General features: G+C 37.1%; 1 protein-coding gene across 4 annotated transcripts in view; it reads right to left on the bottom strand.

The window, feature by feature from the left end:
* ANKRD28 (ankyrin repeat domain 28) overlaps positions 1-23967 on the bottom strand; it is a 125369-nt gene that overhangs the window by 34139 nt on the left and 67263 nt on the right. For all 4 annotated transcript variants that reach the window (XM_054193170.1, XM_054193169.1, XM_054193171.1 and 1 more), the window contains exons 3-8: positions 22433-22511; positions 11921-11991; positions 8854-9054; positions 7982-8069; positions 4580-4722; positions 3077-3289 (exon numbers count right to left, since the gene is read on the bottom strand). In XM_054193170.1, coding sequence (XP_054049145.1) covers positions 3077-3289; positions 4580-4722; positions 7982-8069; positions 8854-9054; positions 11921-11991; positions 22433-22511 — 795 coding nt within the window. The remainder of the gene's footprint in view (positions 1-3076; positions 3290-4579; positions 4723-7981; positions 8070-8853; positions 9055-11920; positions 11992-22432; positions 22512-23967) is intronic.

The raw sequence follows: 23967 nt of genomic DNA, 5'->3' as shown, positions 1-23967 counted from the left end.
CATAAACACAGCAGCAGTTGCACATGGGAGGGAACAATCGGATCAGATTACACATGCAATACAATTATGATGAAAAAGAAATCTTATGACAATTTTAACAACTATTTTGAACTTCAGCCTCACTATTTGGAAACTGAACAGGCTTGGTTTCAATAAATACTTAGTAAGAATGCTCTAAAAGCATCCCATTTTAACTCTACAAATTATTCTTAGCTACACAACATACTCTAATTCAATTTACATTTGCTGTATTTTCAGGATTGTTCTTCTGATTAAATTGAAGATTTAACCTTATAGCTTTTCCAGGGAAGCAGAAGCTGACGTGGAAACAATTTTCTCTTCCCTCAGTTCTTGCACTTTTCAACAGTGCAAGTGGTAAGTTTTCAAATACAAAGTCAGCCTGTTCACAGCTTCAGGTGGAAATTCACAGGCCAAATTCAGTTATGCTGGTACAAATCCACAGAAATGCTATTAACAGAATTACAATGGAGACATGTTGGTGCAGAAACAGGGGATAAATGCTGTTCTCAAGCTATAATTGCTTAAAATCCTTACACAACCCTACTTGCTTAATTTTGCACTTAACAGTTTTGGTATGTCCTACATCAACACATTTTAATTACAGCCAACCTATAGCTAAAGCCACTAACCCTTTCCACTGTAAAGGCATTTTCTTCTGAAGCTGGCTAACTTCAGTAGCCAAATCTCTACTAAGCTCTTAGACTTCAGCTGAAATTCTCAGCTCTCTGATATGCTTCAGGCTGCATTTCCCAGCCCCAACACAATCATGGTTCAGAAAAAATGATTCTGTCATCTCAGAGTAAGCTTAAGAGAAAACTTGGGTTTACCCATACTAAATCTTCTGAGGATTTTTTTTTAAAGTTATAGAAACCAACAAATCCATACTTTGGATGCTGTACCTTAAAATTGAATGTGAAAGAAGGCAACAATACATCTTATGTTAAAACATCTTCTGTCACCTCCAAACAAAAGTTGATCCACATTATAAACTTCAAAGAACTCAAGAACTTTGCCAGTCACTTTAAGATATTAGCTGTTCTTTGCACAATTTCTAAGATTACTTAGTGTTATAACTGACTAAATGTAGTCAGCACCTACAAGTGTATACCATATGTAAAACAAAGATTCTTATTTTAAGTTCAAACATAAAGATTACTATAATCTTCAACAGTGTTTAATTATCACCATAGAATGTTGAAAGTTTTTCATTTTCATTTCCAACTTAAAATTGGGTGGAATTGAAAACGAATAGCCAAAAAACCCCAACCCCTGTTACTTGCTGCACATCTTTCTGAAATTAAGCCCTTCCCACTTCTTTCTTCTACATCAAAAAGACGTACACAGTCATGAACCCTTGCAAGCCAGCATATAGTGAAACAGTAATTCTTTGCTTGGTAATAATATTTATGTTTCTCTTTTGCTCTTTTGCTCTTATTTGTGTAAGTAACATATTTACGTAATCAGTATATTTAACATTGGGGGATTATTTTCGTGACAGAACATGTTACTGAGAAAGGCTGTTTCAAGAATGTGGGACAGAAGTCAGCCCTGTAAGGCTAAACCCTCAGTCCTATCCAGTCCAGGACATTATGCGGAGCAGAAAGCTGGCAACAATATTAAATGGACTGTGACCTGTGTATTTTAGGACAATTTGTCAATAAACCCTGTAGCACAGCTCCTTACTTCTCCAGGGCAGTTTGGTGACGAATTTTTCCAGAACTGAGTTTAAATACATTTCCATTAAAAGAGCTGCATGTTTACATATATGTAAAAGTGAGCAGTAACATACACCTAAGATTCTTCCACATCAAATAGCTTATTTTTAAACTACTCCCAAATTTTCAGTGGGCTACGGATTTTGTACCAGCAGTAGATATAAAATTTATTTTAGAATTAGTCATCTGAAAATCAATGTGAATATCTTACATGAAGCAAGCCACAAATCCCATGATTTTTAACAGAAATGTTAGCTATTCTAATATTTACCTTTTACCCAGATTGTGCTGAAATTAAGGCATAACTCGATTAAACAGATATTTTAATTTTTTTTTTTTTTTTTTTTTTTTAAGAAACAGAAGGATAATTCTCTTCCCGCCGCATGTGTGTAACCGTACAGGCAATTAGATGTTTTGTAAGAGGAATGTTTGTACTCTTCATGCCACATACCAGTTTCCCACTTCCCCCAGCCTGAAACCTGTCAAGGCACCAGACGCTGCCACTGAATATTTCTGAAAACAATTAAGTTTTCATTACTAGAGTAAAAATCAACTTAATACAAAACAGAGGGTTCCACAACTCTCTTTCACAGGTCAAGACCTTACCCTACGCACACGATAAATTAATAAAAGATACAGGTTACAGTTTGCTTTTATGTTTGCGTGGATTAGAAATTCTACATAAGACTGGATTCTAAGGAATATTCTGCAGCCAAAGACTTATGACCAAGTAGAGATGTAAAAAGCATACTGACTCTGCTTGTGAAGTTTTGCTGGAGTAATTAAAAACCCAGCTATTTAAGACTTTCCATTGGCCTAATCTGCTTACTTTTGTATTTTTAATACACCCTTTGCAACTCTCCCTTGTTAATTAGATTTTAGGATCTTAACACTATCAGCTCTTCAACTGCTCCAGCATTAGCCTGTTCATGCACGTTTCTCTGAAATATATTTGATTTTGTTAATGCTGCTTATTTGTAAAAAAAAAACCCACCATGTTCTTTTGCATTTTTCCATTATTTGCTCTTACTCATACGGATAGACAAATTACCTGCAATTCTGACATTTAAACATAATTAAGATTGACCAGACAGTGTTGTCATCTTTCTTCTTTATCCTTTTCAGCTATTTACTACATCCCATTGAGGTCTTCAGATTCAGCTCAAATTCCTTGCAGCAACGCACTGTTTCATTTTTTCTGTGGTACTATTCACAGAAGTACTTCACCAATCAGTGGGAACTTCAGAACATTACTGTAACAATCATTTTGGAAAATTACCTCTGATAAAGATGTACTGCATCTTTAAGAGTGCACAGATGGCATGGTAGGATTCACCTACCTTCATATTTACATCTGCTCCATTACAGACCAAAAGCTCTAAACACAATGCTCCATGTGTTGACGCAGCAGCGAAGTGCAAAGGTGTAAAACCCTTCTCATTCATTTGATTTACATTAGCACCGCAGTCTATGAGTTCGTTCACTACAACATCTTGCCCATTGTAGCAAGCTACATGGAGAGGAGTATTTCCATAGGCATTTGGTTCGTTCATCTGTCAGAGAAAAAAAAAAAAAAACCCAACAAAATTAGTTAATTGGCAAAAACCTGTATTACCGCAGCACTTAATTATCACAAAGAAAAATCTCCTGTCATGAGACAACTTCTTATGTTTTGGAACTCTTCAAAAGCAGAAATTAAAAGCAAGTTCTGGATGTAGTACTTTGATCAAGAAGCATGTACCGAGGAAGAGTACGATTGCTTTACAAGTGAGCCAACCTCCTCCAATTGTCTCCACACCAGTTTCCTGTGCGCGGTACGCGACTTGACAGAACACACATACGGAAAAAATGTCAACAGTGGCAATTTGCACAGACACTACAGACCAAGAACAGCATGGACCTCTATCATTTCTCAACAGCATTTGTGGGTTTCCGTTAAAAACGGAGGTCAAAGGGACTGAGCTTCCCCAAAATAAGTTTTGGGCTTTTAAATTTAGAACTCCTAGATGTAGTGCGTGTATACACACACAGGCAGATTTTTCAGTGATATTGAGGATCTGTAGGTTCGGAGTGCAACGAGAATTTTAGTTATGAACTACTTCTAAAATACAATCACTTACACTTTGCTAATGAATTGTAAGAGTGCCGCTGTTTAGATATTCAAGTTAGAAAACGTCAGACGATCTCTAAACCAAACAAGACTCTAAAGTACATATAAGTGACGGGGAGGCGGGCAAGGAGTAGAACTTTGGCAGCATTCCCCAGCCTTGTAAGACTAAAATGTGACGCAAACCACAGATTTCTTACAGTTTCACAGTTTGTTGTTAACAAACTTTCTACATGCAGGTACTGTACAGCCTTTTAATTTATTTTGCATTTTAATATTAACATAGCCTTCCTTACTGTAGTATTGAAGTTTCTCACAATTTTTAATATTTTCCAGAACTTACGTGCTGTAAGTCAGCAACATCTATATTTTACAAAGAACTGAAGTATAAGAGTTGAATTTCCTGCAGTTCAAAGAGGGTTGTCTAGCAAAGCTAGGAACGGAATTCCTATTTCCTGAGTTCCAGCCCAATGAATTAAGACTAAGAAATACCAAAAGAACAAAAAAACCCTACTAAATACAAATTTATTTCCAAATAATTCTGCAAAATCTGCAAGGCTTTTAAATTACTTGGGGGAACAAGGCTTCATGACACAAAAGGCGTGTGAATGAAGAGCTTTGGAAATACTATTTTCACTATATCGTAACCCACCTAAATGAACAGTGTGCTACAATACTAACAAGAGCATTTCAAACAACAACAAAAAATGTATCGCTTTGTTTTATTCTTCCTTACATCAACTCCAAGATCTAGAAGATATTTGACTACGCTGATCATCCCACTAGATGCTGCAGCATGTAAGGGTGTATACGATTTCTTATCTTTGCATGTCACTTCAGCTCCATGGGCCACGAGTAATTTCACAACTTCAATATGACCTAAAAGAATAAAGACAAAAAGAATGAAGGTGCATTTTATATTAACCACCCCAAGTTTACAAGCTTAATAACTTTATAATTGTTATAACATGAACAAGACATTATTCATTTGGACCTCATCTGGAAAATAAAAAATTGTTCTTGTATTCTAATTGTATCATGAACTATAAAAGCAACATTAAATGTTCATATCCAGAAAACAGTATTTCCACATACCCCCTCCAATAATCACAATATTTATACTGCAAAAATAATCTTGTACGTTAAAAAAAAATTCTTGTCTTCTGCTTATATAGAAGGATTTCTTGGGAAGATTTGAGAACTAGAGAGGTGACATAACTTTGTAATTATTAAACATTTACAGCAAATTTCTGTGAACAACTTGAAAGAGAACGTGACTGTCAGTCTTCCACCTTCATCTCAACTGCCAACGTGCCCGTTAAGGTTTTTTAAGGCCTTCAGCATAAACTTAGAAAAAAATTACACAAACATGAAAAAACAAAAATACTGTATTTTTAAATAAAAATATATCCTTCCCCCAAATTTAACTCCCTTTACTTGCAAAGCCTTTAAGACATTGACCTAAATCATCCAGGATTTAGGAAAGTTCTGTTTTCAAAACTGACTCAGGCCTTTGGGGAAAGGTAGCCTTTTGAAAGCATTAACTATTCTCCTGAGACATGGGGAGGAGAGTACAAGTCTGAGCGCGATCGTGGGGAAGGGATGAGCTGGGGAAAGCTCCAGGTAAGGGGGAGGGTGGGGAGCCCACCCTGAAGCAGGGGGCAGCCGCCTGCACCACCAGCTTTGTGGCTGGGACAGGGGCCCCAACACCACACCACTGCTCTGAAGGGCAACCAGCTTTCCCTTCTCCGTGCCCTCATGCTCCCCTACGAACTTAACACGCAGTCATGACACTGCCCATTAAGAGAAAAGCGATGAAAATGGGGTAACAAAAAAATTTGTTCTTCTTGCTGCGTTGTTAATTTAATCGCAAAACAAGTCAATCGCTGAAAACACACGGATAATCATGACAAAGTCTGCACAATAAAGGAGCACATTTGAGTTAAACAGACCACAATGTATGTAGGGCTTTACTTTTGTAACTGACCCGTATACACAGATGTGGGATTCTTCATTTTACCTTTCAAGTGACACCCTTACCTTAGTTTAAAAAGTGGCGAGGGGCACACTGAATACTTACGCTTATCCCACCAGACGTGTAAGAAAAAGTATCAAAAGTGCTTCATAAAAAGTGAGGGTCTTTGCTTTTTCAATGACTAAAAGATTTGCAGAACTTTGAATAGGAAGCGTCTCACAAAGGAATACAGACAAAGCTATTTCGATAAACATTCAGTCACCATGATATGTATTTTATGCTGCATGCCCAGCAACATACAAAATGATCCTTCACCTACCTACACCAACCAGAAACATACAATTTACCAGTGCAATTTCACTTCTGAATTACTTCAGTATTGTAGGAAAGAAGAGAAAGAGAAATGTAAACATTATATTCATCTTCTGATCCAAATATAATGGGGAAAAGAACGAAAACAGGCCCTATACAAGAGAAAGAAGCACAGAAGATACTGAAAGCAGTGAAAGGAAGACACTGCACAGAACAGTGGCAGAAAAACTTTAAAGAGATGGAAAAAACCAAACAAAAAATCCCTGACCTGCATTGAAAACGCAAGCAGCAATCAGTGGAAGACACTCAAACAGAAGAGCAAGGTACTTGAAGTGGGAAGCGCTGAGGAGACATCCCGATACACTAACAAGGGCGATGCAGACGTGCACGAATGAAAGTCCATTTTAGTCGCAGCATTGCAGCTGGACAGCAATGGAGCCGAGTGAAAAGCAGGAAGGAAGGGAAACAATGGATATAACCCTAGAAATTATTTATAGTAGAGTGACGAAACGCATAACTTCTATTCTGTGGTCAGTTTTATACAGTGGAAAAGCTTTAAGGCTTTCTTCAAACAATTGGAGCAACATAAAATGGCTCTAAAATGTGAGAGAGAACATCACAGGTTTTTTTCCTTGTTTGAAGACTTTCAAAAGCTTTTTCTATACTCGATTGTCTGCAAGGATATTTAAGTTGATCAGCATCGGATAAATTACATTTTTCCCACCCAAACACTGTTCATTAACAGAGTCTCCTGTTAATAGCCTATGAAATAGCACTGACTACAATTGGAGTACATGTAGCTTATCTGAACAATAGAAGGCTTTTCTCCCATCTAGGTGAGAACAGGCCAGAAGACATCTCTGTCCTCTCACTGATGCTCCTTAGAAGTGCAATATCATACAGATTCAAATTATAAGTTAGAGCATTAATGCTCTAATGATCATTTCATAATTCACCGGCACGTTCAAGCCTTTTCCTCTGCAGAGAAGCTCAACAGGGTCCCATTGCTCTTTTTAGCATTTCACATGTGGATTTCACAGCCTTATTTTACATTGCTATCAGATTATTTCAGACCTCTATTGTCAGGGACGGGAAACTAACGTGAAATTGGCCTGAAACACAGAGTTGTGCAAAGACAACAGTTAATAATTCCACTTTTGTGTGAATCCAGGTGTCTGTGAGAAGATCACTTTTAAAACCTGTTGAGAACTTATAAACAAGCCCAATTTTGTAAATATGTGGGCTTGCCTTTGTAAAGACCAGAATTCTCAGTCCTTGGACCAAAGCACATTCCATACAATAAACAACTTATTATCAACCCGCAAAACTCAGGGTAAAGTGATAGAAGGCAATGAAGTACATGACTCTTGACAGTACTGCCAGTGTGTTGATCAATACTGTAAGAATAATAATTATCCATTCCTGGAATGAGAATGGCAAGGCAAGAATTTGGAGTTTTAGAGATGAAACAGTCGTCTTTTAAAATACAATCCCCAAGGTTGGTGTAATGTTTCAGGTGCCCCTTGTATTAATTGCTTGCTTACTATTTAGCATTATTGCAAAAGTTTTCACTTGTAATTAGACTCCTGCTGATTGAGGAACATCGTTCCTTTTTAAAGAACAGAAGTACTTACCTTATTTTTCTTTTTCCAACAAATTGATTTTTCTCAACACAAAAACATAGTTACAAGGCAAATCGAACAACGTTATTAATGGTTTTCTGGCAGACACACAGATAACCTCAATGCTTACAATGTAAATTTTTTCCTAGAAATATATAAAACCACTAAACATAAGGTGATTTTTTTTTTTTTACTACCACAACAGTAATCAAGTGAAATATGTACATACCCATATATGCTGCCCAATGTATAGCTCGTCTGTCTTTCTTGTCAAATGCATTAATATTGGCCCCTCTAGACAACAGTAAGCTGACCATCTGAGATAAACAGAAAGAAAAGAAATCCTCTGTTCGTAATGGAAAACTCTGCTTAAAGTTAGGCAAAGAAAATCATAGGAGAAAACAAAAATATATGTGTTTTCAAAGGATGTAAATGTGTTGTTTTTTAAATAGTCCATAAGCTTGAAAAATCTGGCTGCCTGCCTTGGCAGCAATAATGAAGTGACTGTAAGGGACACAAAACTCAATGCCAACAAAAAGATTTCCCAGTTAAATATGGCTGGAATGTGGACATATGGAAATATGTGGAATCTTTGAAATCTACAGGTTATTACTACAGGATTCACTAAAGGTAATCATTACAAGCAAGCCTATGGCCATTTTGTCTTCAATTACCTATGCAAAATTACAATGCGAATTGCTCAGTGGTCATTTTTCTGGGCTCGAAAACTAGCAAGTTAGAGCTGATTACATGTATTTCCTCCACATTTCAGTGACAACACATTCCATATGTTCACTATCTACTAAACAGAAAAATATCTTCTTTTTTCCATTTTAAATTTGTTACTTAACTCAGGCAAATTTGCTTCTATCTTAAGAAAGGTGAATACTGTAATAACCTTCCAACTAAATGATGTAACGTATATTTTCCACAACTGTTCTGTACACAGACGCATACAAACGACAAATTCAAATACAAAATAGGGGTTGGTTTTTTTCTGAGGGGACGGGGGAAACAAGATTTTAAACTGAGAAACTAAACATCAGCAATGTGAGGGACAGAAGGACAAGCAGGAAACAAGCTAAGCATAATAACTCTTACCTCAACGTGTCCACTGAAGGCTGCATGATGCAATGCGGTTCTGCCTGCTCGGTCAGACACATTTACGTTGCTTAGGAGAGGCACCAAAGCTTCAGCACATTTCACAGCTTTGTTTGCAGCTGCTATATGTAGGGGTGTCTGCCAGTTTTTATCACGAGCATTGACATCCGCTGAGTGCTTTAACAACACCTGAACAGCATCCTGAAAGCATTTACAAAAAAACCCAACACACTTAGTAAAGATTTGAAATGCCAGCCCTATATCCAAGGTCAGTAAAATGGAATAGAACTATATACAATTTTTTCTTTTATAAAAAATCATCTTATGCTTTGGTATTTGTACTTTATCATAAATGCAGATCTGGGGATGTTCTCATGAACATGAGCAATATACTCCCTACAGGATTCAACTGAATCAACCATTTCCAGGTCTTTTATCCAGTTCCTTAAGCTGGCTGGCAAACTGCCAACACAACTAATTTCCACAGCCCAGTAAACCTCCTTAGGAATTCTTCCATTGCTAAGGATTAGTGTGATTACTGTGAACTTATAATGCATTTTCATGCATTTGCCAAGCAAAAGTTTTCAACTGTTAAAGTCAAGAAACGGCAAAGAGAAGAGCAGCTTATCAAAGGTACGTTTAGCGCAGATAAAACAGAGCACGATCACAAAAAGTTTCAACATACACTGTTGCAAAACTCCTGAAAACCGTTTCAAAATGTTGCACTGAATTCCATCTCACAAAAAGATTATTCATTTCCTTTTGTTAAACATACAAGCTGTGCAAATTTGACAAATAAGACTGTAATTCTTACAGCAAGATAAACAAATCCCATTAAAATATGTGCACACAATTGGAATGCATTAAAAAAAAAATCTCTTGGTGATATGAACATGACAATGAATACCGCATTTTATGTCAACTCCATGACCTTCCCACAATTCACTAATTGCTTTCGGTGACTGCCGACGCAAACACTGAGCACACAAATAAATCACTGGTACTTTGAACTTAAAACATGTTACAACTAGTTACTGGAAATTTCAAATTACATCGTGGTACAACAGCTAGGTATTATTCTCGGTCACAAGCAGAATGCTAAGTAACACTTGATTCTATTTATTACAATAAATTATATTTACAATGCTCGAATTTCTTCTACTGTCAATACAAAATAAATAGGAACAAACATAAAAGTGAAAACACTGCATCACAGGCTTCTAATTTTAATGAGAAACGGAACAGCTTCTCTTCTCTAAGAAACAATTAGTGATTTAAAAATCTAATCAATATTTTGAACTTTCGTCTTATTTGAACGAAGTATTAAGAAAAACCATAATCAGAACAAGGAAATTTTAGAACAGTTGTTACTCCTTTTGCAGAAGGAAGCACTGTAATTCTAGCATAAAGATAATTTCCTATATATAATTTCTGCACATATGTACACCAGGCACACCAATATAAAGGTCTGGAGCCTGATAGTCTTGACATGAAGTTGCTTGAACTTGTGCAATTAACAGCCGGATCTGTAATTCCAGCTATTTTGCATGTTTCAGTGTCCTTATTTAATTGCAGCTGTCCTTGCTTCAAGAGTAAGTCCAAATGTTCTACTGAAATTATTAGCAAGAGTTTTGTTATTTTTTTTTCATTACAGCTTTTTTTGACCTAACACCTAAGAAACCATGTAAGTCTGTCAGCTAGAAAACAGTGCCTACACGTACCAACCACCTCTCCACCTAACGTATGTGGGCTCATATGACTTACCGTGTTTATAAATAGAAAATTCGGACAGGCACCTATCATTGCTTTTAGGGTAGACTGATTGGTTTACGTGTTTCATTTGCCTTTGGTTAGCATTTTGTTTAAAATATTTCACATTTGAAAAAAAAAAATTACCATGAATGCATTTCTTGACGTTATCGTTTAGGTCCAGTTTGAGTGCAGCAATTCTCTCTAAAAGTGTTACTGATTAAGGAGCTTTTATTGTCCCTCAGCTCCGAAGAATGCAGTGTTTGGTGCTTCGGTCAGCTCCCAAAGGAGCAGCCTAAAAATACCTCAAGAAGAACAAATTGCATTTGGGAAAAAGGCGCCCTTGGAGATTAATTTTCAAACGCTGTTTTGAATACCACAACCTCCACATAACTTCAGTATTAATGCTAGTGACAAAATAATGCAACTTATCCAGGGAATACAAAAGCAAAAACTGAAACAAGGCTTGTTTAGATAGTTTGTGGATCAAATACTTGAAGCTCAATGCTTGAATTGAATATTTTGGTTTTGGCAATCTTCTCAAACAAAAATTTACACAGAATCTTTAAAAACCCTTTCTTTTAGAGACATGAAATGAACGTTGATTTGACTCAGTATCCCAAAGGAGATATATGGACGAATTTATGCAAAACTAACAAGCTCGGCATTTCTCTGTTTGTTTTGATCTTCTACAGGCATTTAAAATTTTTATTAGGACATCAACAATAGAGGAACAATAACAAATTCATTTCTTCCATTACTATATTCTCACAATTGTGTCACTGGTAGACTTCAAAAAACTTTCTACATATTTCATTTATGCCTTTTAAAGTGATTTTCAATACTATCATTACTCATTAATTGCTTTTTTAAAAAAATATGTTTGCAAGCCTATAGAACCATTTATTGCTTCAATGCCTGAACGGATGAATGTGTAAGAAATGAAGAAATGCAAAGATTATGCTGTAAATGCTGTACTGAATCTTATTTCATCTCTGCTTCCCTCATGTTGAACCGCTCTGGTCACCTTAAGAGAAGCAACCTGGACTTGAAACACTGCATGCAGAATCCTCTCTACCAAGGTAACGGCATCTGAGCAGAGAGCAAACCTGAGAACTGGAAGTTTATCGTTTTCCCCTTTCTTCCTACTCAGGCATATGATATATATACTCTCCGCACGTTGTTGCAAGTGTTCTGCAATTCCAAACATTTGGAGTCGTTTCATTTTATAAAACAGAACCAAGAACAGAAGGTAATTTGAGATGCCTTATTTTAACACAAAGCAATTTAAAAAAAAAAAAAAAAAAAGAAAGCATACCTCACTACAAGATGCCACAGCTCTGTGTAAAGGAGTCAACCATTTGCTGTCTTTGGCATTAACTCTAGCTCCTGTAACAAAAAATAAGAAAAACAGAAATTTACAATGCATTTACAGGAAGACTTAAATATTTTCCAGTACAGAGACAGAACTATTGGAAGATACTTATTCTAGGCTCATTAACACAGCAAGATGCCAAAAATGGGAGTCTTTTCTCCAGCCGAAGCCTACCCTTGGAGAAAATTCTTTTAACATTGCACCCAAATACCCTTCCGTCAAAGCGTACTGATCTTTTTACACTAGATAGTCCTCTACAACCTTTTGCATTTCCAGAGGTACACAAAAGACTGCTGGATACAAAAGACTGACTCCTTGCCTTCACTCAGCAACAAAAATCTCATACGTCCCCGCTACAGTTGAAATTCTCCATTAAAGTAGAGAAAGAGGCTACATTTATTCCCCACGCCTCCAGTTTCCTTGTAGTTGGTGAGTCTGACGCCTAGATGTATGGAATAATGCTTCTTCTACTGGGAATTTGGGAATGAGTCTTCTCTATTCCACCAGGTCACCCAGCCCACTTCAGGACCTCCTGGACCTCCCCTTCATGATCTAGACTGTAACAACCACACCTCTCTGCTTCCAAAAGCACACCTGAGAAACAGCTGTCCTCACCCCCAGGAAAAAAGGTGACACAAACATCTGTAAGGGACACAGCCTGGGTCTGGAACTTAATTTTTTTCTTAATAACAAAAGGAAAGAAGAATTTGGGGAATTTTTCCTGAAGGAAGCAACTGAACTACTTTCTAACTTCTAGTGAACTTCAACAAATGAGAAAACTTAATGATTAAACTTCATGATTTCATTTCTTACTTATACAGACACGTATACATGTATGCATATATACACACACATATAACCTTATAGGTTCTTTTATACCTTGAGTGGAAATTTAGCCATCTCTATTTGAAAATAAACTGCTGAGCTTTTACAAAGATGTGATAGCTTAGACGAGATGTTATGTTTTTCAAAAAAATAGTTTGGAAACACCTTTGGAAAGAGTTCATAGAACAATATACGATATCACACGGTACCATTAATGCTACACAGTCAGAGCTTATTAACTTCTCAGGTTAGAAATAATATTGTTACGTCAGAACCAACTTCAATTTTTTCCATGCAAAGAACAGAAAAGGATGGAAGGCCAGTAAGACATAAAATGTGAAACAGGCTGCTGGTCAGGATACTCATCTGAGAGACAGGGTATTTTGATTCAAGTCTCCCAGCCCTGCACCAGCAAAGTCTCTCCCAGTCCAGCTGAACAATTTGGCCAAGAAGCTTAGCAGTCTGTACAAAAACATGGTTGTCTATACTAAGCAAACCAAAGATCAAAGATTTGAAGCCAGTTCTCGGAAATTAATCAGTTGCTAATTAATCCATCCCTTGCAGGCTTAAGAACACAACATGGAAGCTGATGCTGTATCCAAACTCCCACTTTGACCCTAGGTCTTCCAAGTGCCAGACAGAGAGCCTGAGGTCTAATTGCTGGCTACAATTTCAGGGATTTCACTCTTTCCTTATCTAAATTTCAGAAGCTGTTTCATCCCATTTTCCAAGTTCAAAAGTTTTTGAAAAATAAGTTTGAAGGAATGGGAAGAAAGTCCAAATCCATTTGAAGAAAACCCCCACAATCCAACAAAAGTTTAAGAGACTTAATCTTATCATAAATTATCTGCCTTTGTGAACCATCATAAGGACATAAGTGTATTGCACCATATCATGTACCATAACGATGTATTCTATCAAATTCTGTACAGAAGTTGAGTAAAAAAAGAATTTGAGGATTCTAAACACCACCAGAAGTGTCTTGTATTTCAAATGTATCTGTAAAGCTTGATTATCTTCCAGGTTATTGCTAACCACACCTTGTTTTTAGCAGATGAGACTAAAATAATAGCCAAAACTGTACTTCAAGCTCCACCCGACTTCACATCTACAGCCAACAACTGTGGAATGATGACTTTCAAAGCCTCACTGATTTCTATTTCTAATTTTAGGATATAAGTACCTTTGAAGTGTTTTAAAGGACTAAAGGGGGTGCCTAGGTCACTAAGCACCATCCTGATTTTCCTCAGGTCATGAAGCCTGAGGTAGGAGAAGCCCCATGCCCAGCAGAAGGGGAGAAATGCACGTTTCCACTCCAAGGAGGCATCAGTTACCTGAGCGCTAGTGAAAACGTGCTTAGAGTCCAAGCCTTGTTTATGGGTTCAGTTGAATCATTCACTGACATTTCTCGTACTTTAACATACGGCCTAAAAATCACATCAGAAGAGTGCAGGAATAAATACAAAAAGATACTGTACAAAAGGTCTTCCCAGTGGTTAAGTTCATCAAAACTGCTAGGACTAAAGGAGAAGAATATCTGAAAGTGCTTGTTGTTTCTGGTAAGGCAGAAAATCAGCACTAACCAAAGAAAAGCCTAAGGATATCTGAAGTGATACCTAAAAGCAACATGGTCCTCTCAAAAGAACAAGACCAACACTACAATATCTGCCCCCTGCCCCCATAAATGATCCTCACCCAAAGAAGCAAGAAAGCCTAGGTCTAGGACATCCCATAGTTAGTGTAATATGTAGGCATTAAAATAAATTAACTTTTCAAATGCACAAAAACTTTGTAGATTCTCTGACAAAGGAAAAAACAAAGCTGACTTTTGTCAAAAGATCTAAATCTCTGATGGACTTACTTAAAAAAAGGACGACCAAGCTTTTATTCCCCACCACAACAAACAACTCTTAAAGGAGTTCCAAAATTGTTAGATTGAAAGACAAAGTTTTTAAAGTGATAATCAGAATAAGCGTACTATCAAAAAACGCATATGCACTATTAATGTGGAAATCGGGAGATTTATCGCTCTAGATACGTTAAACCAAAATAATATTTTAAATTAACCTAGAAATACTTCCCCCTTAAATTGCTCCAAGAAGACATGCTGCCAAGAATAAATTTCATAAAACAGCCTCTCCAAACAGCCTTGTATCTGAGGACATCACCCCCCTCTAGGCTGTTCTTTACTCCCTAGCACATGACTTGGGGAAAATGTTACCGTTTCTCCCACCCCCTTCAGGTGCTCTCCATGAGACATAAAGCTCCCTCAAACCCACCATACCCCTACCATGCAACGGTGAGGAAGGTTACCATCTTCACCCTCTGGAGTAAAGCTCTACTCCAGATCATTGCAAATGAATGTTAGAAAATATATTACACCTTTACTGAACATCTTTTGCTTAAAGATTATTTGCTTCACCGTTTGCTTATTATTGCACATTTTGAACGCATATAGGTATACAATTTACTGTACAACAGCACTGATGCAACCTTATCTCTGTGAAGCTCAACCTGCTGATGTGTTAACCAGGGCATTTCTCACATTTCAGATGGCAGCTATGCAGCAGTTTGCTCTTTCAAAACACAGTGCGGCGTACCTCAATCCTCAGTTTGTAAAAATAATAATAATTAAAGAAAAAAAAAACAACCAAAAAACCCAAACCAAAACCACCCCTACCACACTGGATCTTCCAGACTTCAGGGGCCTGGTCTTAACATGTTTATTAAAACTGCTCAAATGCTTCAATTGGTTAATGCAAAATTTCTTTTATTTCAATTCTTTTAATGCCACAGAGCTTGCAGGAAAAGGATTTGGTGGCTCACCAGAGATGTTAAATACAATACTGCACCCAAATACCCACCATCTTTGCTTGAACTTAAGAACTGATTATAGAAATGACACTCCACTAAAACTGCACCTTCCAAACAAACCAACTTATTCTGCCACGTTGGTGCTCAAAACTGAAATATTAAACAAGATCTTCCCTTTCATCATCAACTTTGCTAGTACAGCCTAGTAAGTTTGCACACGTAAGCAAATATGAAAGCAGGACTTTTGCTCTGATAAGGCTGGGGGGGGGAGAGGCGGGGAGAGAAAAGTATTACAAGTTTTTCTTCCCTCCTCCTTGAATCTTACATTTCATTTTGCGAAGTTGCATTCACATGGCTGACAATTAGAAAGACATGCTTTATTTAATAAATCTAGTACAGAAGCTACTGAAAAAACTCAATTATGTTTACTTTTAGCAAATTTATGTTCTAGGAAATATGTTTTCCAATTCCATACATGCACTGATTTACAGAGGGATCCTGGAAGCTTTAATATCAATCCATATCCGGCAACTGCACATTTAAATGTGCTGTTAGCCACCAATACCTGGACATATGCTTCTTCAATCCAGTTGATACTTCATTGGTGTCAATAACCTTACGTTGGAATAAGAGTTAACATCTCAACCATCTCTCAGAGACAAATGACAACAAATGACTGGGCAAGAAATGCTGCAAGGAACAGCCACACACCACCTCCTTTACCCATAAAATGCCATATAACTACATACAGCTGTGTCTCAGCACATCACCTCTGTGTTCCGCTCATAAGAGCTTTTGCCATGACTCTCCTCCCGAGCTACTCCGCACCAGAAATCTTCCCCTTTCTAAGTGTCCTCAGAAGACTAATGAATGCAGTGGCTGCATTACTTATGTGTCACTACTTGGAAATAAATTCAGAAAAGAAATACAACAGAACTGACACGACGTCTTCATCTCCGCTCACAGTACTAACTTTAGTCCTGAATTGCCCTCCACTGTTCTGTTTGTAGTCTGTATTTTTGGTCTGTCAAGGATGGTATTTTCCTTTGTTATTGTACAAGATGTGCTAGCGATTGAACAATATCATAATATAAGCAAATAAAGCAAAAGTGTTTTCACTCACAAATGCAATACAGAGACCTGATGTTCAGTATTTGAAGCTCTAAAATGTTTATTTAAAAGATGTAAATAAGGTCTTTAGATTGCATTTTTAAAGAAGCTAACAAACTCTGTCTTACCAATGAGCATACTGAAATAATTTTAGGAATGATCTTTGCAGAAATTAGGAAGATCCCAGGTATAAATCACTGAGAATAACCAGCAGTCCTACTCTCATTAGATTCTATTTAATTGTTTTCCTAAGAGCTAGTATTAGCTTCAGACGTATTTCCTTTTTAGATGAGCCACTTTTATTTAGAGAAGACAACCGTGGAAGTACTTAAAGTAGCAAGCAGAAATTCTGAGACTATACTGGGGAACGAACAGATGGAGAAGAAAACTTCTCCCTAGATAGAAAAATATGAGACCATTTAGGAGGAGATGCAGAAAAAGTCTGTAAAGTAAAAGAAGAATCTGAGATATGAATTGGAGCAATCAGTAATAAAAATCTAGGGTAATTTCCTATAGAAAAATGGGATAGTTGGAAAATTATTGCTACAAAAATAGTACCTTATTAAGAGAAAGCTTCTTCCTATCTATAATCTAAATGCATAGTAGAGGTTCTACAGACTAGTGAAGAAAATCTGAGACGTACAGGACTGGAATATCTTTTCAACCAGCCACAATGATGATTTAATAACAGTTTTTATTTTTATTGTTTAAAAAACAAAACCAAAAGAAAACAACATTAAAAGTCCCACATGGAGATACACCGGCCACAAAAGGGAAGAAAACCACAATCAAGTCAAAGTTATCTTCCAGACCTTCACTGCCTTGTCACATAAGAGGTCCATTTCCGTTCAGAACTCTATAGGTTTTGCCGCACCTCAGCCACCACCTCCTTGAGCTTCGGAGAGCAACACGAGGTTCTCAGACTCTTCGAGCTACTGAACATTTCTATCTTTTCAGAACTCAGCTTCATTTTCTGTCTCAGAGAGCGTTAGAGCTACTTTCTTCACAGCAACTGACTGTTAACCGCTGCCAGAGGGAAGTTCAGACAGCTCTAAAAAGAAAATGGTGTCCAACATCACTGCCAAAAGAAGAGGAAGGAGCCAAAAGACAGAGCCAATGTAAAAGGAGCCCCTGTGAACGGCCCTCGGAGTGAGGGTACATCTGCAACCCAAGCAGAGAGCATCATACGTCTGATATTTTTTGCAGTGATAGCCTTTCAACAGCTGAGCTGTGTGACTGTCATTGCACGGACTTCCAATACTTGCATGACTTCAGAATTAGATGAAAGTAACACAGCTCGAGTGGAGTAACAGTGGAGGGTCTTTTCTATCCTCCAAAATCTATGTTGTTACTGTAATGATAGTTTTCCAGTGTCAACGTGATTCTTACATTTTCCAGCTGACCCAGAGGAAAGCACAATAAAAACTCACAGGCTGCCAAAACTTAATGAGATTGCGTTTGACCACACACTCATGTACGCTGAGGTCCATGCAGTGAAAATTTTGGGTTAAACAAACAGAAATGTGTTGTGATAGTATTTAAGTATCAATGCAATATAATAACTAAATCTATTCAAAAGAAAACAACAGATAATTCATATGTTTATTTTCATGAATTACACTGATTTCAGTGAAAAGCATGGTATTTTAAAGAAAACACATGAAAAAAGTTACTAATCAAAAGAACACATTCTGGGATCACACTAATCTGTCCTGCTCCTCCCATGTCACTTGCCTGCAGAATCGACTCTGATGGCATTAAAGAAAGTGTCAGATAAACGGAAAGAATGATTTTTATAAAGCAAGAAGCCTCCCCAGAACAGTTCACATGCAGGACTTAACTGAAAGGGTTTAATTTTTTTAGCCAGGACTTCTTGGAAAGAACACAAAAAGCTGGACATTCCATTAATTAAGACTTAATTATTTTACTTTTCTCAGTAGTTTGACATCAAGTATTTACACAATTAAAGTCAATGCAATTATGCAAAGTAGGCAGATGTATTTGTGTACCAGAAGGAAGAGTTATACATACATAATAAAAATACAACTGTAATGGCTGTTACGACTCTTCACAGAGTAATATAAAAAAGAAAATGCTTCTAAAATTATCAAGTGACAAGTGCCTAAAATATAATCTTTTGTTCCATAATTTTTTTATACTATAGACAACCATCTTTATGACTCTCTCATTTATCGTTCACCTCCTTACCTAACAAATTTAGCAACGCTATTTGCTTATCAAGCTACCATCTAACAGGGAGAGATGATTTGAATATTTAGACTTCCATAGAACATAGTGGTATGAGAATTTGCTGGCAAGATGTTCACAACCCCAAGGGACAAGTTTATTAGTAAGCTCAGTGAAGCACTGTCTCAAGATAAAAAAAACAAGAGGCAATCTAAATGTCCAGCCCCAAACTGGAGTCACTGAAGCAATTTTCTTTGCTGTTCGGAGTCTGTATCCAAACTATCACCTTCAGGGCCCTTGCGCAAGTGAAAGACTACAACAGGAGAGGTCACAGAGAAACCTTGAGGTTTGGTGGGAAAATATCTCAAGAAGTCAAAAACTAAATAAGTATGCTTGTAAGACTGAAAACTTCTTCCACAAAAGTCTGCAAAGAGGCTGAATTGGTTCTATCTTCAGAATGTGCAATATGGGTTGCTTAGGCCTACAGCAAATTAATATAAAGATACTGCAACAGCAACATATGATCCAAAAGACACACCTGAAAGCAACGCATGGATCCCCTGGAGGGGGTTGCAAAAGATGTTCCAATCAAATTAAAAAAAAAAAACCAAACAAAACCATGTCTAGATAACAAATGATACACCCTTTAACTAAGAATAGAGAATAATGAGAAAGAGTTGGGTAAGAATCACTGAGTAGTGGAAAGATTCATACTAACTTCAGTAATTTTGAGGTCCAGTTTGAAGAAAGAATAAAAAAGTCAAAGCAAACAGTCTTTGTAGGATAGTTTGCACAGTGGGAAAACTGTAAAGTGGTTCCTAGTAACATTACAGCAAAACTACATTAGAGGACATTACACGCATGTTGCGAAGTCAAGCTCTCAAAAGGTGAGAAATGCTAGGATGAAAGTAGTCTACTTAATTCAATCCCTTGTGCAAATACATTACAAGAGGCCAATTAAAGCCACATGCAAAATTTTTTACACGCAAATTTACTGCACAGAGGATATTGCTGAATAAGTACCACTTCTGAACAACGAACTATTTTCTCATTGTTCAAAAAGGGGTCTTGCAACACAGCAAGCGTTCTTCAAACCTTGCTGTGGTAACAGATGTTCTTTATTTGCTCCCTAACGCTCATCTATTATGACAAAAATGTAACATTATACATCTGTCTCAAAGGAGAGATTTAATCTCCAGCTGAAACACAATAGATGAGTTTTCCCTATCTTTATGAAACGGAGAGGATAAATACACTTAACCTCTGCTCCCCATCTTCCAATTCAGAGAGTTAAGAGAAAAATCTTGGCTTTTGCATTTTGAGACACCTAGACCTAATTTCTCGGAGAATTAGCTGGTGCAGCAGTTCAGATAGAACTGTGAGCGCTCACGCTTTCCAAACCATAAAGATTTCAAATCCAGTATTCAGAAATGAGGAAGACTAAACGGGCGACTACTTTTTAAAAAGTCTGGTTTAAGCTGCTTGCCTAAAACCGCAGCTTGCAAGCAGGTAATCCACAGATCAGTGCCCAAGTACAGAACAGCATTAACATGCAGACAGCAGTTTCTCATCCTGCAATTAATGCCCCTCTTCATTCACTTACAAATGCATTAACAACTGTCATCTGTGCCTCCTACACTGTACCAGTCTGATTCATTCCCAGCGCAGCCCTTCCCTGTGAATTGATGAGGCTGAGCTTCCACAGCCAGGCACAAACATGGGATTGAAGTCCAGAGCACATCAGCACAGCCAGGTTAGGCTGACAGCGCCTACACATTCCACAGCTTACAAAGCTTTTGATTTCACAACTATTTAATAAGTTGTTTCATATAAAGTAAACCCTGATTTTCATTAAATAAATTTCATCTGAGACATATCAATGCCTCCCAGTCTTCCTGAACCATCTGCAGACACAGCAGCATCCCACAACCTCTCTTCCACCCAACAGCTGACGCTTTGGGACTACTCGTACAGCCCTAATTCTTAGTTCTTCACTTCCCTCCTCCGTTCTCCAATTTTTTTTTTTATTTTTTATTTTTCTAATTATTTTTTTTTTTTACACTTATCCCCAGGCTATGTGCCCAAACAGCATGGCTAACCTTTCTTCCCCTACTGCCATCCCCCAATCAGAATCTTGTTTCACTGATATCTGAACTAGAATCTCACTCTTTCCCTAAACCCTTAACCGGAGAGAGCGATTTTCTTCAATCACAGTTCTGGTAACCAGAACAGTCAGAAGCTTCACTCCCACAAGCAGCTGACTACAACTTTGCAAAGTTTATTGCATGTTTAATTGCTTTGGGTTTTTTGATTGGTTTTGTTTTAATCACTGTCAAAACCCAAACAGAAAGAAATATCCTTGCCAAACCCAAGACTGCTTTTCAGAAGAAAGGGATGATTCCATTTTTCAAGTCACCACAACTTGTTATTTTTCTTGACAGGGAAAAATAGCACCTTATCAGGTGAACTTCTCTGGACAAATTATCACTATAAAGTATTTCCATGAGGAAAAAAAAACCAACAAACAATGTGAAATTAATTAATTGTAAATGTATATAATTATATAGACAGAGTACATATAATATATATAAAACAAGAAGATTCTATCTTGCTAAATTATAAACAAATTAAGTCATGCCTGGCAATTTCAACTGAAAGTCTGGTAGTGACTCCTACAATCTTAAAAGTGACATTTCCTTAGAGCCAAATTTGTTAATGAAGGTTGGATGGGGGGTGGGAAGGTGGAAATAGCCAGCTTTGCATAGGTAAGGTGTGCCATTAAGCAGACTGAAAATTAAAGTGGTTCTATGGGACTGTTACAAGTTTTACTCTTTCTACTTAACCTTAGCAGTTCCATATCATCAATTCAGCCTCAAGCTGATGGGTAGATTTATCCAAGATCAAAGACAATCAGTTCGGTATCTCAGTCATGAAGTTTTGCTTTTGGGTTTTTGGTTTAGTTTCTTGGCTTTCTACGTAATTTTTTTTTTCTTTTTAAAGACTGAAGTGCACTGTTATACAGAACTTGCACTTTGTCTTAGTACAAATAAATAGAAAAAAAAGATAAGATTTTAAAATTTTCAGCTGATCCTAATTATATTCTGTACACTTAAGCCAGCAGGAAAGGATATTTAAAAATAATATAACCAACTCTGGATGCTGTCTTCTATGTCAACTATAATTGTTTTTCTGAAGGCCATTTCAGAACCAAAGCAATGCTGCTAACATCTACCTATAACATATACACTATTACTTCTTTACACTAAACTACCCAAAGCTGATCAAGCTGCAAGTAAAAATAGCTATAACTGAGCAAGCTTTCTACAAAAAATATTTTGGAGCAGAACTACACAGTATTGTAACACTGATAAGTCTGGAAACCAAAACTTCAGTACAAACATCTTTAATTCCTAGTACATAAAATATCTCAATAAAATTTACACAAACTAAGATGTACATGAATAGTTCTTTGGATGTGCATAGAGTTATTTTTTTTCCATTAACAGGAACAGAACATACCAGATAAAATAAGTAGTTCAATAATTTCTGCATCTCCCAGATAGGCAGCAGCATGTAAAGGGGTCCTTTTCTCATTATCCTGTGGTAAGAGGGGGGAAAAAAGGTTTTATTTAAAATAAAAAAGTATGGTTTAGCATTTTGTATGAGTTATGAAAAAAAACACTGCATAAAGTGCATCTTCTAAATACTGTACATTTTATATTTTAAAAAAAAATATAATTACTCTAAAGACGTTAGCCACATTTACTAAGACAAACATGCTTCTCCCTAAGGAGCTCTTAATACCTCCATAGTCAACTAGTGTATCCCTGACATACACAGACTGACTGATGCTCATCATCTCTGAAGATTAACCCATCAGTTGGAAATCAGCATTCACTTGTCTCCAGCGACAGGAACTAGAGGCTGTCCTACATAGCTAAAAATGGTGTGTCACCTTCACATGCAACCATTAGTGAGAAACATTTTCTTTAGAAAGTTTATTTTCAGCAGTTATTTTTTAAGTAGAAAATAAGCTGGAGTGAGTAGGGGCAAAAAAACTGAAATCCAAATTTCCACTGTTTTGTTTACTGTAGATAAGCAAAGAGAAGGTAGAGCTGCAATTTATTTCGCAGAGAATGTTCTGGAGGATGCAAGTAAGACTCAGCACTTCCAATTAGTTCAGGCCGATCCAGTGTCCTTTTGAAGGTAGAAGTAAGAGAACTTAACCATACACAACATATACAGGTGAAGACTCAGTTTTGTAAGACTAGCACAATTTTAGCACTTTCAGGATCAGTACCTACTTCCCAATTTTTAATGGGGAAAAATAAGATGACTTTCACATCATAGTGAGTGACAGAAATGAAAAAGAATCAAACAGTTTGGTCTCTGAGGGAAGGCTGCTGAGAAATAAGAAGAGACGGATCATCAGCCGGCATCATGGTTCTGGCCTAAGCTCTGCTTCGATGTCTAGATCTTTTTAGCAGTTTTAAATACACCAGGGGTGGGGGATCAAGATAATAATCAGCAAGGAATTTTAAGTGGTAAGACATTTCTATTAATTCAACCGTTGTGTCACAACTACAGTAAAATTAATGCACATTTTAATTGATAATTTATTGTGAAAAGTATTCCTCTCCCTTGCCAAAATGACCTTAGTGAATCCCTACTTGAGCGCTCACAGCACACAAGAAGAAAATTAAAGTTCATGTCAGGAGAGATCTGATAGCAAGACCAGAACAGAGATCCAAGAAGTCCCTTCTAAAATATAAAAGACAATTTCAGAATGTAGGACATTCAACGCCCTCCCCGCAGACACCACCACACACATACAACCTCTGGCTCCAAGCAACCTACTCCCTTGTTTAGTCCCTGCTCAAAAGAAATCAAAATTACACGTGGGCCATCTTGTCAGTGTTTCCTAACATCACTTTTTGAATTACAAACAAGTAATTCAAAATTGAGCAGTGCAAACCTGACATCGACGCACCTTGAACAAGGAATCAATACTACTAACTAATACTATCACTAACACCACAGTACCAATTACTTGC

Source organism: Rissa tridactyla, chromosome 2 (genome assembly GCF_028500815.1).
Source record: "Rissa tridactyla isolate bRisTri1 chromosome 2, bRisTri1.patW.cur.20221130, whole genome shotgun sequence".
Lineage (NCBI taxonomy): Eukaryota > Metazoa > Chordata > Aves > Charadriiformes > Laridae > Rissa > Rissa tridactyla.
Note: the sequence above shows the minus strand (reverse complement) of the source record. Positions and strands in the feature narration are given on the sequence as shown.